Source organism: Rhinolophus hipposideros (genome assembly GCF_964194185.1).
Source record: "Rhinolophus hipposideros genome assembly, chromosome: 16".
Taxonomy (NCBI): domain Eukaryota; kingdom Metazoa; phylum Chordata; class Mammalia; order Chiroptera; family Rhinolophidae; genus Rhinolophus; species Rhinolophus hipposideros.
In genome coordinates this window covers 27,821,520-27,838,841 of record NC_138062.1, presented here as the reverse complement: position 1 = coordinate 27,838,841, position 17,322 = coordinate 27,821,520, and the positions used below count along the sequence as shown (strand labels likewise).

At 34.7% G+C, this 17,322-nt stretch overlaps 1 protein-coding gene across 3 annotated transcripts in view; it reads right to left on the bottom strand.

Moving 5' to 3' along the window:
- Positions 1-1,738: 1,738 nt before the first annotated feature.
- The window catches only part of TMEM144 (transmembrane protein 144), a 79,921-nt gene continuing 64,337 nt past the window's right edge, over positions 1,739-17,322 (bottom strand). For 2 of the 3 annotated variants that reach the window (XR_013995204.1, XR_013995205.1), the window contains 3 exons: positions 15,163-15,375; positions 8,164-8,238; positions 1,816-2,739 (listed from right to left, as the gene is read on the bottom strand). Coding sequence is in view for 1 of the 3 variants with exons in the window: in XM_081077574.1 (XP_080933700.1) it covers positions 2,665-2,739; positions 8,164-8,238 (150 nt within the window). In the remaining 2 variants the exon portion in view is untranslated. Of the gene's footprint in view, positions 2,740-8,163; positions 8,239-15,162; positions 15,376-17,322 lie in introns of all 3 variants that reach the window. The other variant, XM_081077574.1, reaches the window with a different exon arrangement.

Genomic DNA, 17,322 nt, shown 5'->3' with positions numbered 1-17,322 from the left:
AGGAATAATACATGTTGTTCTAATAGCCAGAAATTCAGCAAGATTTTAAAGGATAATTTTGATGGCATTAAAGTTTAAAATGTAGACTTTCTTTCAGCCTTATTCCTTCCCCTAAATATTGCGCTTCTACGTGTCTCTAATTTCTAGCCAGAGGACAACTGCTTATCTTCAGACATCATCCCAGCTTCCATCTCATTGTTGTGAATTATAATGAAGCACATCTCATTATCTATAATGTATTCCATTTCCTGGAAGTGCTCCCACACTGTATATTGATAGCTCCATTGTCCTAAATGTTGACATACAAGCTTGCTTTTTTGTTCAAATTACTGAGAATAAAATTTTAAACAATATAAGACTTCTTCCCACATAACAGTCTTTCCTAACATTTTGCAAACATTAGAAACACTTCTGTGAACAGTTTAGTATTTATCATCAGTGCTGTTTTTGCAGAAACTAAATTGCTTGGAATGGTTATAATCATATAAAGTTCAATGGAAATAATCTTTTATATCACAATAAAAGACAATCATTTTGCTGAAGTGAGCACTACATGTTGTAATGAGAGATAGATTGGTAGGCCAAGAAATAGAGAGAAGTATAGGAAAATATCATACAGAAACTAATGGGGAAAATAGATTCTCCAATGTCTAATTCACCTAATTAAAGCAATATTCGTTTTTTCAGACTGATGCAATGCTCTGCATTAGGATTCAACAACTAGTGGATCTGAACACCAGCAGAAAGGTGCTTCTCTTTCATTAACTGCCAGGACTCAGGGAGAAACAGGAAAGAAAGATAACATGTGAGGCTGTAATCCTGAAGAGTATGTGCTGGAGGTAAGAAAAAAACAATATAAAACCTAGAGGAGTTGGTTAGAATGTTACTGAATTTGCGTAAGGGGCTACGGAGTGGCACAAATGGTATTGATTTCTTAGCTTCAGATTAATTTGCACTTTTACAACTTGCAAAGATTAATGTATTATCCTGTTTCCCTGAAAATAAGACCTCATTAGAGCTGAGTGTCTCAGCTCTAATGAGTCTTTTGCAGCAAAAATCAATATAAGACCCGGTATTATGTTATGTTATATTATATTATGTTATGTTATGTTATGTTACGTTACGTTACGTTACGTTACGTTACGTTACGTTACGTTACGTTACATTACATTACATTACATTATACCCGGTCTTATAGTAAAATAAGACCGAGTCTTATATTAGTTTTTGCTCCAAATGACACATTAGAGCTGATTGTCTGGCTAGGTCTTATTTTCAGGGAAACACGGTAGATTGGTGCAAAAGTAATTGCGGTTTTTGCAATTGTTTTTAAACTTCTAAATTACAATTACTTTTGCACCAACCTAATATTTCCCTGTGTGTCTAATAGCGTTAGAGAGTATTTTGCCATAGGTAAAAATACAGATGCATAAAAATGAAACATTTTTCAAAAATCAACAAATGTTTATTAAATATCTATTGTATTTTGGTGTCATCTTTGCACATATCTAATCTGTACTTTGAGGTAAATATAAGATTGGTGGAAATATCGAAAGATTACTGGAAGAACAATTAATTCCTTCTGTAGTGCCTGGGGAGCGTTTTCTTCAGAATAAGTATTTCTATTTGAAATTGTCCTTGAAGACAGAATTCAGTTATGCTAAATAGAAAGGATGCTCCAGGCCAAAGAAGCATCTATAGGAATAGTCTATTCTTGTTGAAATATCGTTTTTCTTTTCCTGTCATATACTTTAAACCAAAGGTTCTAAATTCACCTACAGAATCTGCAAGGTAACATAATCAGAGACGTGTATGCGAATAATTTTAAAATTTAATTTTACTTTGGGAAATAAAAACATTATATCGCTACCATAAATAAACAAGCATTATCATCTGTTATAAATAGAAAGTAACAATAAAACGAAACATAACAAAAACAAAAAAAATTAAGTAAATTTTACATTTAAATAAAACAATCTATATAAGTAACGCTAAGTCTAATCAATTTATAAAATGCACACTGGAGTAACAATGGATTTATTTAAACTCTCACTAATAAAGGAATATTCAGCTTAATGTTTCTTAATGTCAGAGGAAAATTAGACTCAACTCAATTAGACAATTCCAGGTTTTAAAAATATTAACTAGCACAGAGAAGCCAGGCTTACATTACAAACAAATTGAAATTCTTCGATGACTTTTATTCAACAATTTTGTTGTTTCAAGAATCTTGCTAAAATGTGGCCCATTATGTAATGTTCTGTCTGAAAATATCAATTTATTTGGTAATATTTTGAAAACGGAAAAAATTTTTACCTTTCTATTCCCTGTTGCCTTCCAACTAAGGAAAACATTTATAAAGGTCTTTTATTACCTTTTTAATGTTTCTTGAGACTATTCAAAACATTCAGGCAGTTCCTTAAAGTTGTTCATGACCAGGTCATCTAAAATACTGAAAGAATCCAGCACAACATCATCAGGAAACGTGTCCATAGTTCCTATTTTATTGCTATCACATTCACTTTGTACTTCTCACAGGAAATTTTGGTTGGTCAACAGTGAAAAAAATAAGTCTCCATATTGTGCTGCTATTCCAAGTAAGTCACAATCAAACTTATGATCTCTTAAATTGAGTGTTCTGTCCAGAAAATCTTGTCTTGATCTTTAGCAGAGCAGTAAGGACTTTCTGTGCAAAAGGCCAGGATGGAACAATAACTGTTTGTAGACACTGCCCCATACCTATAAAAAGAGGAGGAAAAAGAATTCAGTGACCTATGTGTTTGTGTATACATGATTGGCAATTTTAATGACATTTAGTTTAATGAATAAACTAAATATATGTATTTTTAATGTCATGGCTACCTTGGGTAGTGAGGTTTCCTTTATAGACTTGACTAAGTAGCCTTTGTTTCAAGTGCAAAAGCTTGTATATGTCAATCAAGCCCCATTTTTAGACCCATGTGGGTTTTGTATTATTTTCTATGTAATATTCTACTTTCAAATAGTTGTGATAGAAAGTTCAATTACTGAAAATTGCACATGTTCATGTGGTGTGAATATATAACCACAATATATATTATCATTTTACATATCTACCTATATCTATATTATCTATGTTCTTCTACCTATCAAGGATATATACGATAAGTTTTTAAAATGTATATTTGTTCATATTATGCATTTCTCGAGCAAGGCAGATTATTATGACTTAGAGCAAGAACTCCATCAGATCCCTTTGCACCAATTCTTTCAATTTCTATGGCAATGTGATCAGAGCCAAATGGGCAGACCTGCATGTGCAAAGAAAGGGGTGTTTTTTCATACAGAAAGGCAACATTAAAATTAGGAACCTTGGAGCTTATATAGGAGAAGGACATCTGCCCTGCTCTGGAGAGACAAAGAGAAACCCTATCTCCTTCATGTAAACAAATTCCATTGGGAAGAAAAGGGAAAGGTCTGTAGCTTCTTACCCATTGGATTCTAAATGCCTTTAGAGGGGAGATAAGATGAGCATTTCAGAGTTTATACTCCAGGGTTGTGTGTGTGTGTGTGTGTGTGTGTGTATTTGGCTTTTTTTTTTTTTCAGAAGATCATGGAATACTAAGCCTCTATAGGTCTTTAGAAATTACCTTTGCTTACCAATAGGCTCAAGAGTTGTCCAAGTAGAGAGAACAAAGTCTCATCATGCCTCCTAATGAGTATTTGCCAATGACCCTGCTGATGAAAGACTTCATACTTCTGTAGGAATGAGTGGTTTTTATCTCTGCTGATTCCCATTTGCTTGATTCCACTAAGGTCATCTGTTTGCCACCCATCACTAATGTGGTTGATTCAAACTGCAGATTTGGTCATAATTAGTCCGTCCTCTGAAACTCAGCTTAGTGTATTCAGTCCCCTGCCCAAGTAAGGCATTCTCACCTTAAATATGTCCAGTGGGAGGCTGCAGTCTACTCAATTGAGAGTTCTCCCACCCACTTTCAAAGACATTGCTTCTTTTTCGAGGCTTAGCTCTCGAAAAAGCTCAGGTGTCTTCTGTTCGTTGGGTTTTTTCTCTCTATACCAGCTATTGAGTTTCTCATTAATTAATTCATACATCCAAAGCTAAGAGAAGAAAATGTTCTCACTTAGAAGACTAAAAATGTTAAAAGGCATGGTTGGTGTGTAGGAACAGGTGGCAGTGGTGGTAAAGCAGATGCAGAAGTGGGTGGAAATAGTAACAGAGACCATTATCAGTTACAGTTTGGGAGGACGTTTCCAGTGGAAAAATGTAAGTATTTTTCACCAGTGACTTTGAAATTTTTAAAATGCCTTTCCCTTTGTGCCTCAATCTTCCCTAGTCCACTCTTCTTTTTTAAATATAAGTAGTAAAGGAGAAGAAACAAGCTATTAAATGAATATTTTGAATAGAGCCGCTCTTGACTTGTTCTCCTGCTGCTCCTTCAAAACAAAACTACTTTGAAAATACTCTCCTTCACATTCCTAATTGTATAATCAGTGGAAATACATCAATATGTTCTCCACATTGAGGAGGCTTGTCTGATAGGCTGACTGAGCAGCAGCAGCTGCAAGGCAGTTAAGTAGGTTGAGAGGTCATTACCATCAGTCGAGAGAATATAATGAGATTGCAGACAAATGAGATTGTAGACAAAATTTGACTTTCACTTCTTTGACACAGAGTAGGACTACAGGTAAGGATAAACTCATGGTGAGGGAAAAATCAATAAACTAACTTTTATCAAATACTTACTAAATGCCAGGTATAACAAGGCAGGTATTCTCGTTAATGCTGAGGAATGTACCAAAAACTATGAAAGCAGAGAAATAAGAGAGCTAACCTACAGACTTGGAAAAATTATCCTAAGTAGAACAAAGGGCCTCTAGGCCTGTAAGACTTGATTATAAAACAATTGAAAGCTAATATGCCTTTTCTCATGTCAATCAAAAGGGAAGCTAATTAGTAATGGTGGCTTAGAGAAAGGCAGAAAGTGGAGTCAAATATTGAGAATACCCATTAAGTATGAATCAGGAGTCCTCCAGACTGGCTGACATGTATGTCAACATGACAAATAGAGCTCTAGGGGAGGAAATACTTTTCCTGGACCCTTAGGTTCTGTGTCTGAACCTGAGAATTCAACTGACAAAAGAGGTTAACAGGAGAAAAACATACAAATTTTGTTTGATGTTATTAATAATTTTAACATGTACACAGAGGCTTTCGTATATAGGAAATGAAGACCCTAAGAAGGGAATTGGTCTGCGAGCTGATGTACCATAATAGCTCATGGAGCTATGATGAGACAAAGGAAAAGGGGTGGTATATGTGGGAAAGTGACTAGGAAATTTATGGGGAAACTAATGGAGGATAAAGGATATTTTGGTAGGTTTGTTTGTATGGATTCATCTAGGTATCAACTCCCTATCTCTGGTGTTAAGAATGTTCTCTTTCTGATACAGGGAGGGTAACTTTCTCACAGGAAACTTATGCCCACGTTTAGGTAGAAAGGGGTAGGTTAGAGAGCCATGCTACATCTGCTTTTTCTCAACTGCCTTAGGCTTAAAATAATATGCCAAAGTGGTATATTTTGGGGTGGTATGTTCTGATAGCTACCTGGTGGAGAAAAATACGCATATATACAGTTATATTATACACCTAAATCAAATAACCATCTTTCCTTGTTCGGATTCCTCACTCGGAGAAGTTTTCTGTTCACTTGGCTTTCCATGTAGCTCATCTCTAGGGAAAGAATGTAGTAGAGAGATTCACTTGGCAGAGAACTCTCATTAAAAATAACGTATAACAATTTATATGTGTCTCTTCTGTGTTTTGATAGCTCGATTCAGAATTGCTGAGGCCAGTCTATTCTGGGGTCCCTATGAATTTCAGTTTTTGAGCTTTCAGGATTGAAATCCAGAACCACCTGTGGAAAAATCATTTAGATCAGTGCCACCTGTGTTCACATTTCGTGGCATTTAGTAAGAATTAACCCGGTAACACTTTTTTAAAAATTTCATTTCTTTCATTCTTTGAACTTCTGTAGGTATAATTTTCTCCATTTACAAATGAAGAAGACACTGGAGCACTGAAGGTGTAGTATGCTAAAGGTTACCCAGATATCAAGTGGAAGAGAGAGAGTTTAACCCAGGTCTATAAAATGCTAGAACCTATTATTACCAGTCACTGTATTATACACTCTTTCATAAGTGATACTGAGATATCTAGAAGCAGTAAAGCAGCCTAAATTCATTACAGATTATTATTCCATGAGGCCGACTTTGTCATACATGATTGTTGACCCTTGATCTAGTATAAGAAAGCTCAGTTGCTATATACTATAAAACAAAGATAAATACCCCTCATAACAAACAGAATATATACAAATCCTAAACAATATAAACACCAGTGCTATGATTTCATGTCTTAATCCTGTTTATTCAGTAAAGATCTACACATAGAATAACTATTAATTTGATTACTACTTACATTTATATTTTCTAGGATAATAGGTAAGTCAAGCCTTTCTCCTAGGTATACTTAATTCGAGCAACAACAATTTAGTGATGAGCACTTAATATTATAGCACAATAGTTAATGTAATAATGCTTTCATTTGCATTATGTCCTTTGTTCCTCCAAATAACTGTGTGCTAAGCAGGGATGGTATTTTTAATTTTCATTTTACATTGTGAAAACAGAGTTTTAGGTTGTCAAAAATGGCTCTAAGATGGTTGAAAAAATGCCAAATATGGAATCTGTCACAAGGCAATATTTTGTGTTCTGACAGATGCACTATCTTTCTTCTAGTGTGACTTGGACATGTATCTGATATTGCTTTTATCATCCCAGTTATTGTTGCTGCTTGCTTTGTCCCTGTTAACCCAGAGTCTTTTCTTGAGACTCTTCAGTGTCTAGCTGATGTGGAAGGTGCTTTTTCTTAAGGGATGTTGGAGCTAAAGCTGTCTGTGAAATTTGAATATCATGGAGATAGCCTATATGTGGGTAGAGAGAGTAAAACCAAACAAAGACAAGTAGAGCTGAGAAAGAAAATAAAAAATTTGGGGGAACCAAGGTGAAAATAAGACGGCAGAGAGACAGATAGAGCACCCACCAACTCTACACTGAGTCATGCTTGGGTTCTACTCCACTTATTCTCGCCTTTTATGTCTCATGGCTTTGCATCGTAGCAAGACAGTGTTCATGGGGGCCATGAATGTAACAATCAACCACAGGTATTAATTTATATAATAATTTAAAATCAATGTTAATGGATTAATAATTTAATGGATTAATCTAATCCATGGATTAAATAATGGATTTAATGGATTAATAATTTAATCCATTAATAAATTAATGGATTAATAATTTACTCCAATGTTTTTGGATGTTAATATAGTGGTCATGAAGGACAACATTCTAGCCTTAAGCAATAAAGGCTCAAGTAGTTAAAAGTGATATGACGTGATTTTCGTCATGATTGCTGGAATTCCCTTTCAGATACTTTACTTTAGGGAGAGAACTAAGGAGGAAGGGGAGAGAGAGGGAGGGAGAAGGAGGGGGGTGGAGAGAGAGAGAGAGAGATAGATAGAGAGAGAGAGAGAGAGAGAGAGAGAGAGAGAGAGAGAGAAGGGATGCAAAGGAAGCAAAATGTTAATCATTACAGTTAGAGGAGTGGTATACAGGTATTTATATTGCTATTCTTTCAAATTTTGAACAGGGTTTGTTGCACACATTTTCAATAGGTTTGAAACTCTGCAAGATAAAACTTGGTGGAGTTCTCCTGACTAGCTTGTGTAGAACAAGCCCACACATTTTCCACCTTTGAGAGCCTGGATTTAGTAGGTCTGGGATGTGCTGGTATAACAAGTACTAAGTCGATTCAATATACTTTCTGAATTGCAAGAGGACAGAGAGTCAGAAAATACAAATCATATTTAAAAAGATGGAAAAAAGTTATTAAACATGAAAAGATAACATAAAATAAGATGGAAGAATTGGGACCAAGTATAGTGATTACAAAGATAACTACAAATTTATTAAATAATAAGACTCATACTAGATCAAAAAGCAAAACTTAACTATACACTGCTTACAAGCAACTCATCTAAGTAATGTGAAAAAAATACATTCAAAAGACAAATAGTGGAACTTTGTAAAGATAAATTTTACCTTCTGTAATGAAGACCTAACTGGAATAAATCTTTCTGAATTAAGTAATGTAACATCAGAACTCAAGAAGCAAACCTACAGGAAATACAAAAGGAAATTAATAGAAAAACAATACTTTCAGGAAACATTAGCTGACAGATTAAATTTAAAAAATAAACATTTGGCTTAAAGTATGCAAAAAAAAATACAATAAATAAGGTCGATTTAATGGGTACATGCTAAATTTAATAACCTGAGAACAGTTATAACAGCTTATATTTAAACTTCCATTAAACACTTCTAGAAATTGATCCTATTTTAGTTCACAAAAACTGCTTTAATAAATTTTAATAAATAGAAAGAATATCCATTACATTAATTGTATGAAAAATAGAAATAATTAAAATAAAAATTTAAAACTTTAACCCCTCAGAATTTTTAAATGCTATCTTAAATTATTTTTGTGTAAACCAAGATACTGAAAAAAAAAAACACCCCAAAAAACTGATAGTGCCAAATATCTAGAACATGAAAATAACAACTCTAGGTATCAAACTTATGTGACTGATCTGAAACTATCTTCATAGAAAAATTAATAGACCTAGTGACTTATACTTACTAGAAGAGATAAAATATTGAATTAAGCATTTAAATCAGATTAAAAATAAAGAGAATAAAATGATTAAAACAAACATAAAAGTAAGCTGAATAACAGAATTGATAACTAGAACCAGGAACTATTACTTTAAAACAACGATAATAAAATAGAAAACCACACAGTAGCACAACCAAAATATTTTTTAAACAGTGCAAGATATTGAGCACTGTTGAATAGGAAGATTCAATATTTGAAAGGTGTTGATTGTCCCTGAATTAAATTTACAAATTCAGATGCTATCCAATCAAAATGCTAACAGATGTGTTGTGGCTGTTGTGTTTGTTTATTTGCTTGATAGACTTATTCTAAATTCATTTTGAAAAGAAAATATATATATAAATAGCATGGAATAACCTGAAAGGGAAGAGTAAGAAATAGTGGACAAGATAAACAATTTTGAGATATATTAAGACATAGTAATTACTTTTGGGTCCTAGCATAAAAAAATGATTACATGATTCAGATATTTGAAAAATAATGTAGGTAAGTCTTTATCCCTTACTCTAAAATTAACTACATATGGACTAAAATTTTAAATATAAAACATAAAAACAGAAGTGTTAGAAAAAAATCATAATGATTAAAAAATAATTATCTTGAGAATGTGATGAAAATCTGTCTGTTAAAAGGGAACATTTCATAAATTTTACCATACAAGAATTAAGTGGATGGCAACTATCAACAAAATAAAAATAAAATAAAACAGGGAAAATATTTACCAAAAATGACCACAGGCAAAGAGGTTAATTCCTCTAATATACAAAGGAATCCTACAAATTATCATTTTCCTGGAAAACTTGTAAAGAGATATGAATAAGAAGAAAGGTCACAGAAAGGCAATGCAAGGAGCTGATATACATAGAAATATTTAACAAATTCTGCTCACAAATTAATATACACTTAGATGCACTTAGCTACTTACATGCTATTTTAATCACATCACACTGAGAAATATTTAAGAAACTGATAAAAATCATTTTGGCAATTGTATGGAGAACCTGTTAGCATAGTTAAAATTTAGTTACAACTTTTTGCAGAGCATTATGGCAGTCTTTCGAAATTTTTAATGTGTGTCTATCTTGTGATACAATAATTCGACTAGGAATATGCCTTGAAAACATATACATATAAGTGCATATTAATGGCAGTACTTAATGAATTTATTGTTTTAGTAAATTCAGGAAATAATCTCTAAGACTGTGTGTGTGTGTGTGTGTGTGTGTGTGTGTGTGTAAGCAAGATAGAAATTGAGAGTTTCAGAGAGAATGTACATGAGTGAACCAAGGTGCTATTTAATTTTCAGTTCTATACTTTTGTTTTTCCCTTTTTTAAAACAATGAACTTGTTTTATTGATAAACAAACAAATCTTAAAATCTGTGTTCATTCCAGAGAGAATTTAAATGGGCATCATAAATTACATTTTTAAAAAAAGAACCAGAATTTTGTTCCATAAAGATATTTCTTTTAATGTAATTTTAAACTCTAACCAATATGAATAGCAATTTATGTTGATGTGCTGTCTTTCTTGCACAAGTAAACTGCATGAGAATAGACTATTTTGGCCCTGCTGGATTTCTCAGAGAATTTTCTGAGAGATTTACTTGAGTGAATAGTAAATCAAACAGTTGGGGCTGCAGAACCATAAAATTACACAAAAGGTGAGGAAAATTACATTTTCTTCCTTTGATTTATGATCTTAAAATATCTTTTCAGGAGGAGAAATCCATCCCACAAAGCATCAAAATTAAGCAATGATTAGGCATTTAGAATTTTTCCAACAGTCATAGAAAAGACAGACACATTTCCATAAAATGGTACAGAATATAGAGAGCCTGATTTCTACAGAAAACCCCTTAGGTTTGAAAGTGTCCAATTCCAAGTTGCCTTCAATCCCCCCCATAATAAAATGCACAAATATCTATTGGAATATTTTGTGAGATTTAATTTTATATATATTTTCTTACCACATATTTAAGAAATATGTCACATTCCCATATTAAATTTGATGGTCTTATTACCAAGACAACACATACATGTGTTTTTGAATTTTAGACCTGAGGTCTTCAACAGGAACCATAACAATTAAGATGATGAGGGTAAAAACAGAATTCCAAAGGATTTTCATTGTGTAAATAAAGAGAAAAGAAGAAGATTCTGGAAAATATCTCAGCTTACAATTTGAGAATTTTAGACATGTCCAACTTTCTATGCTCCATGCAATTGGTTTCTTGGTAATTTTCCACTAGGCATTTCAGAGCTCATTTGAAACAAACATCAGGTTTATTTGCTATCCCACTTTACATCAAACGTTTGCCTTAGCAAACCATCATTCTGTACCCAGGAAACAGGAACAGAATACACACCTTCCTCCAGCCAGTCTACCAGTGATGGTAAAACCCATAAGAATCCGTATTCAGAATCCATCCAAGTACTGCAAATGATTACTTAATAGCCTATTGGGAAACATTTTAGCCTGTTGGTTGCAAAAAGGTCTTCGAAAATAACAGGGCAAATAGTTCTAGGTCTCTGTGACCTAAAATGTCTAATGAAGCTGAAGAATTATTAGAGTATCTTAGAGAAACCGGAGGCCATTCAGCCTAATGATTTAGTAATGATATTTCTGCCATTGGGTTAGAGAAACATGTGGCTTCTAGCTTAGTATTCATGCAGTAATGTTCACCGGTGTTGGTAACGCTGTGAGAATTCTTCCAAGTCCTGGATATTGTAAGGCACACAACTCTTCTGCTTAAAGAACTCCAAAAATGGATTCATTTTGTGATGTGTTCAACTTTTAGAAAATTAAATGATAAACTCCAAATAATAAAGTCAAAAAGTAATGAAAACCCAATAACGAAAAAGCAGACATAACACAGAATTCGATTGATACACACGAGATATAAGATAATTTTCCTAGTTCAGATTTTGAAAATCTATAAATAGCAAAGTCTAGTCATTTCAGAGAGACATGCAAAGGAGGAAAACAAAAAAGAGAGAGAGAAGAAGCCTAAACTTTAAAAAAAAAAAAAAATACGTTTTTTTTAAAACATAAAAACTATCACAATTAAACCTTTACTGACCTCTGGTGGTTGAAAATGTATTTATCCAGAAGAATTAAATGATTGATTAATATACGTTAATAACTAAAGATAAGCAACCAGATGCCTCACTTTGTGTGAATATTAATGAGTAGTATTCCATTGCATTTTATGACTATACCACAATTTGTTTATCCGTTCTCCTGTTCATGGACATGGGATTATTTCCAGTTTTCAGCTGCTATGGACATTCTTGTACAAGACTTTCTATGGATATATACATTCATTCCTCCTAGGTATATACTGCGGAGTTGTAATAAAATGATCCAGGGGTGGGATTAAGTGGGGAGGCCTTTTAATGAACGAAGTTAGAAAACTTCTCAAGAATTCCACAGTCCTTTGTGTGTTTATAGTAAGTATGTTTTCACTACAGCCTCAAATATGTGATAAAATAATCTCTACAGAATAGTACAGGTGACCCTTGAACAGCATGGGTCCACTTATATACAGATTTTTTTTTCCCCAAAAAAATACTTGTACTGTTTTTGATACGCTGTTGGGAGTCCATGGATTTGGAAGGTTGACTGTTTGCATCGATCGACACCATTTTATATAGGGTACTTGAGCATCTGCAGGTTTGGGTACCTGCACATACCAAAGGACAACTGTGTAGTTACGTTTTGGGGGAGTTCAAAATTCTATGCAGATTTTCAACTGTGTATATCCCCTAATCCCTGCGTTTTTAAGGGTCAGCTGTATTAACAAACAGTGTATTCAAGTGTTTCAACTCAAATTCTTTTTATTGTTGAATAGCTAAATATCATAAAATGGCTTACCATATGTGGGATGGTTAATTTTATGTGTCAACTTGCCTGGGCCATAGGGTACCCATATATTTGGTTAAACATTATTTTGGGTGTGTCTTTGAGGGTTTATCTGGATGAGATTAACATTTGAATATAGACCGAGTAAATCAGATGTGGCCCTACCCAGTGTGAGAAGGCCACATCCAATCCACTGAAGGCTTAAAAAGAACAAAAAGGCTGAGTAAGAGAAAATTTACTCTTTCTCTTTGTCTGACTTTGAGCTGGGACATGGGGCTTTTCCTGCCTTTGGGGAACATGGACTCAGGCTAAAACTTAGAGCAATGGTTCTCGCTGTTCTCAGGCCTTCAAACTCAGACTCAGCCTGGAATTTACACCATCAATCCTTCCGCTTCTCAGATTCGGACTATGAAGGTACCATCGAGTTCTTCCACATCTCCAGCTTGTCAACTACAGATCTTGGGACTTCTCAGCTTCAACAATCACGTGAGTCAAGTATTTATAATCTCTCTCTCACTCTCTCTCTCCATATATATATCTATATATATAGATATATGTATATGTATATGTATATACACGTGTGTGTATATATATCTATATATCTATATCTATCTATCTATATATATACCATGTTTCCCCAAAAATAAGACCTACAATCAGCTCTAATGCATCTTTTGAAACTAAAATTAATATGAGACCCGGTATTACATTGTATTATATTATATTACATTATATTATATTATATTATACCGGGATCTTATAGTAAAATAAGACTGGGTCTTATATTAATTTTTGCTCCAAAAAATTCATTGGAGCTGATTGTCCAGCTAGATCTTATTTTCGAGAAAACACGGTGTATATATACACACACACACACACCACATATATATATATTCACACACATATGTATATATATATGTATATACATATATACGTATATATATTTCTCACAATTAAGTTCACGAACTTGCCACTGTGCTTACACTGGTAGCACTGTACAAACAGCTCACTAAGGTTTTATAACCTTGGTATATCAGTGTCTAACAGCTGTGTTCCTGTTGACGTGTGGAGGTGTCTTGCTGAGTGGTGTTCATTATTGTTGTTGCATATTTTTGTGTGCCATCCTGAGAATGTCTGAGCTTGGATTAGAGCAATGGACAATCATTAAATTTCTTGTTTCTTGGCAAGAGTGGAAGTGAAATCAGGGACATATTAGTCCAAATTTATGGGGATAATGCCATGAAGAAAACAGCAGTGTACAAATGGATTAAATGTTTTTCTGAGGGGAGAGAATGTATCACTGATGAAGAGAGGTCAGGGTGGCCAGTAACGAGCAGAACTGATGAAAACATTGCAAAAATTAATCAAACTGTGAGTCAAAATCGTCGGCTGACTGTGAGAAGCATAGCAGACCAAGCAAACATCGATAGAGAAACAGGAAAATCTTAACTGAAAATCTTGGCATGAGAAAGGTGTGTGCAAAACTGGTCCTGAAGGAGCTCTTGCATCATGTCAATGCTCACACGGCACTGTCTGTGAGGGAGTTTTTAGCCAGTAAACAAATAACTGTGTTGGAACACCCTCCCTACTCACCTGATCTGGCCCCCAATGACTTTTTTCTTTACCTGAAGATAAAGGAAATAATGAAAGGAAGACATTTTGATGACATTCAGGACAGCAAGGGTAATATGACTATAGCTCTGATGGCCATTCTAGAAAAAGAGTTCCAAAATTGCATTGAAGGGTGGACTAGGCACTGGTGTGGGTGCATAGCTTCCCAAGGGGAGGACTTCGAAGGTGACCGTAGTGATATTCAGCAATGAGGTATGTAGCACTCTTTCTAGGATGTGTTTATGAACTTAATTGTCAGACTTTGTACATAGTATATACGTGTGTGTTTATATGTACTTTTATATGGTACATATGTGTATTATACACATATTCTCAATGGTGGAAAATTTTGTTCTCTGAAGATGGATTTTTATCTTGAGAAAATCAAAAGTATTTTGAGCTAAGTAAGACGGATGGGTGATGTAAAGTTGGGCAATATTCCTTTGAAATAAAGAAAAGTTTGGGCTAAAAATAATGAAATGGTCTTTTTAGCATTCAGTTACCAAATCTGACATTTACTTTTATTAGCAAAGAATCGAGATATATTTGGAATCTAATTCCATTATAAGTTACCTCTTCTCCCTCTACCACCGCCTCCAGCCTTTCTCTGCCTCTCTTCATTGAATATAATATGTTGGAAATTTGACATACACAAAATTCTTTGTATATGAACTGCACACTGTTTTCTAGATTGTGCAACATTAAGTACATACGCATATTGTGGTAAAAGGAGCACTCTCAGATGTAATGCAATAGGAATGCAGACATTTTAGTAACCCATTCAAGCTCTACCTTCATTAAGTAGTTCATCAGAAGAATTTTTCATTTTTACACTAGACTGAAACTCAGTTTTCCTTCAGTCTCACATTTGTGGAAAAAGAAATCATTTACCCACTCCAAGATGAGTTGAAATGCATTTGCTGTGTGAAAATGGCTGTTCTCAGCATCATCTGTCTAGTGTCCGGTAGAAGCATTCAGCATTCTCTTAACCACTGCTGCCCCCTGCTGGCCATGTGATTGTTACATTTTAGAAAAAGCAGTGCAGAATGCTCCAGTCACGATGATGCAAAATGCAAGTATCATTAATAGGTAGTTTTGTAGACCCTGAATAATAATAAAAAAGAATGACTGAAATTAAGAAAACATGAATCAAATATGCAAAAGGCACAGACTCTAAAAATTACTAGGTACCTCACTAACTGTCTGTTTTAACCACCTACATGCTGTTTTGCTATCTCTTGAAGTAATCATCCAGAGCCCCTTGAAACCCACAAGATCATCACCAACTCACCCGTTTAGTAAATTCATGTGGTCTCCCACCATGTGTCAATATGTGCTTGGGTTAAAATGGTGAACAAAATGTGCAATGTGGCCTTATTCAGCTAATTGCATAATACGGGAGAAAGGAAATAACATAATCCCAGAAAAGAATGTTACAAAGTGAGATGGGTGATAATAAACAAGCACCCATGGTTGTTTCTTGGTGTGTTACAAACAAATCTTAACAAGGTGGTTGGACAATGGGGAGTTGAGCTCCTAACTAGAAGTATCAATGAATTGGGCAGGGAAAGAGGGTGGCAGGTAGAAATTCCAGGTAGAAGGAATGTTATGTGCAAAGCTCTGCGGTAAAAGAAAGCATGATACTTGCCAGGGACAATGTGAAAGAAGGTCAGTGTGACTAGAGCAATAAGAGTGAAGTGAAGCAAGATGAGGTGAAAAAGCTATGGGCCTGAGCATACAGGGATCGCTTGAGGGTTTTATTTTGGCAAGCCGTGGGGAAACGTTAAAGGAATACGCAGCGGGATGTGGTAAAAAGATGGGACTTGCATTGTGTAAAGCCCTCACTTTTGGCAGATGGTGAACAGACTGGACAGGGCCAGAGTAGATGCAAGGGGACCTATGAGGAGGCAGCTACCGTCCTCCTGGGGAGAGGTGATGAAGTGCATATAAAGAGAGAGCAGTCTAAGGGGCAAGGAAGAAATAGAGAGACTAAGTTTGGCTTGTTCAGCTATGTATGCATATACTGGTCACAAAGATGGAAAAGGCTGAGAACCACTTTGCAAGGTAGCCAGTCCATCTTTAGATTAACAAAGAAATATCTTCCTGTGTTAAGCAGAAATATTTTATTTCATGTGAGTTCTATCTCTAGGGGTACAGATAGATTGATTCTAATCTCTCTCTCACAAGATAAACCCTCAAACATTGACAAATAACTGTCTTATAACCTGAAGCATCTTTTTTTCCTGATCAGTATTTTAGCTCTTTTGACTGTTTTTCATATGGAATGGTTTCAGGCTCCCTTCCTGTCTTGGCTGTTTCCCTTTGAATGATTTCTGGAATGTCTGCATCCCTCTTTAAACATGACCCCAATACTCTAAGGGAAGGTTGTAACATCACAAATTAAAACTGGATTAGCACCTCTCTAATTTTAGGTATAATGTCTAAAATTATATAGGGATCTCCTGACAGTCAAATCATATTATGCTATTATCAGCTCTTATTAAGATTAATACTAATTAATACATAGCCAAAACACAATAAAATGCACATTCCCTTGTTTCAACTTAATAGAGAACTGGGTTAGAGTGGATCAATTTGCCTGTTTGATGACCAGACTGGGTCTCTCTGAGTTGGGTTGGGGCCAGTTGTATTGTCTCATTCACCGTGAGCATCAATATTATCAGAAGTCACTCTAATACCAGTTGTACAAGTGAAAAGCAGCATCACCAAGCCTTGTCTAGTACAGAGCAACACACACAGGCATGCACACACACGCATACACACATGCACACACACGGACACACATGCACGCACACACACACATTCACACATGAACACACACACACATGCATGCACACATACCTTAAATCTTGCATTAAGGTTTTAAGGTTCTCTGACACCTTTTTCTTAGCTTTAAAGACAGTAACTTTTTTCTTAGATACCAGTACTAGTGCAGAATTGCACTCAATAAATATTTGTTCAAAGAATGAATACACTTATGATTTCTAAATATACTTCAAATTAGACAATAGATGTGATGGCTTAAGATAA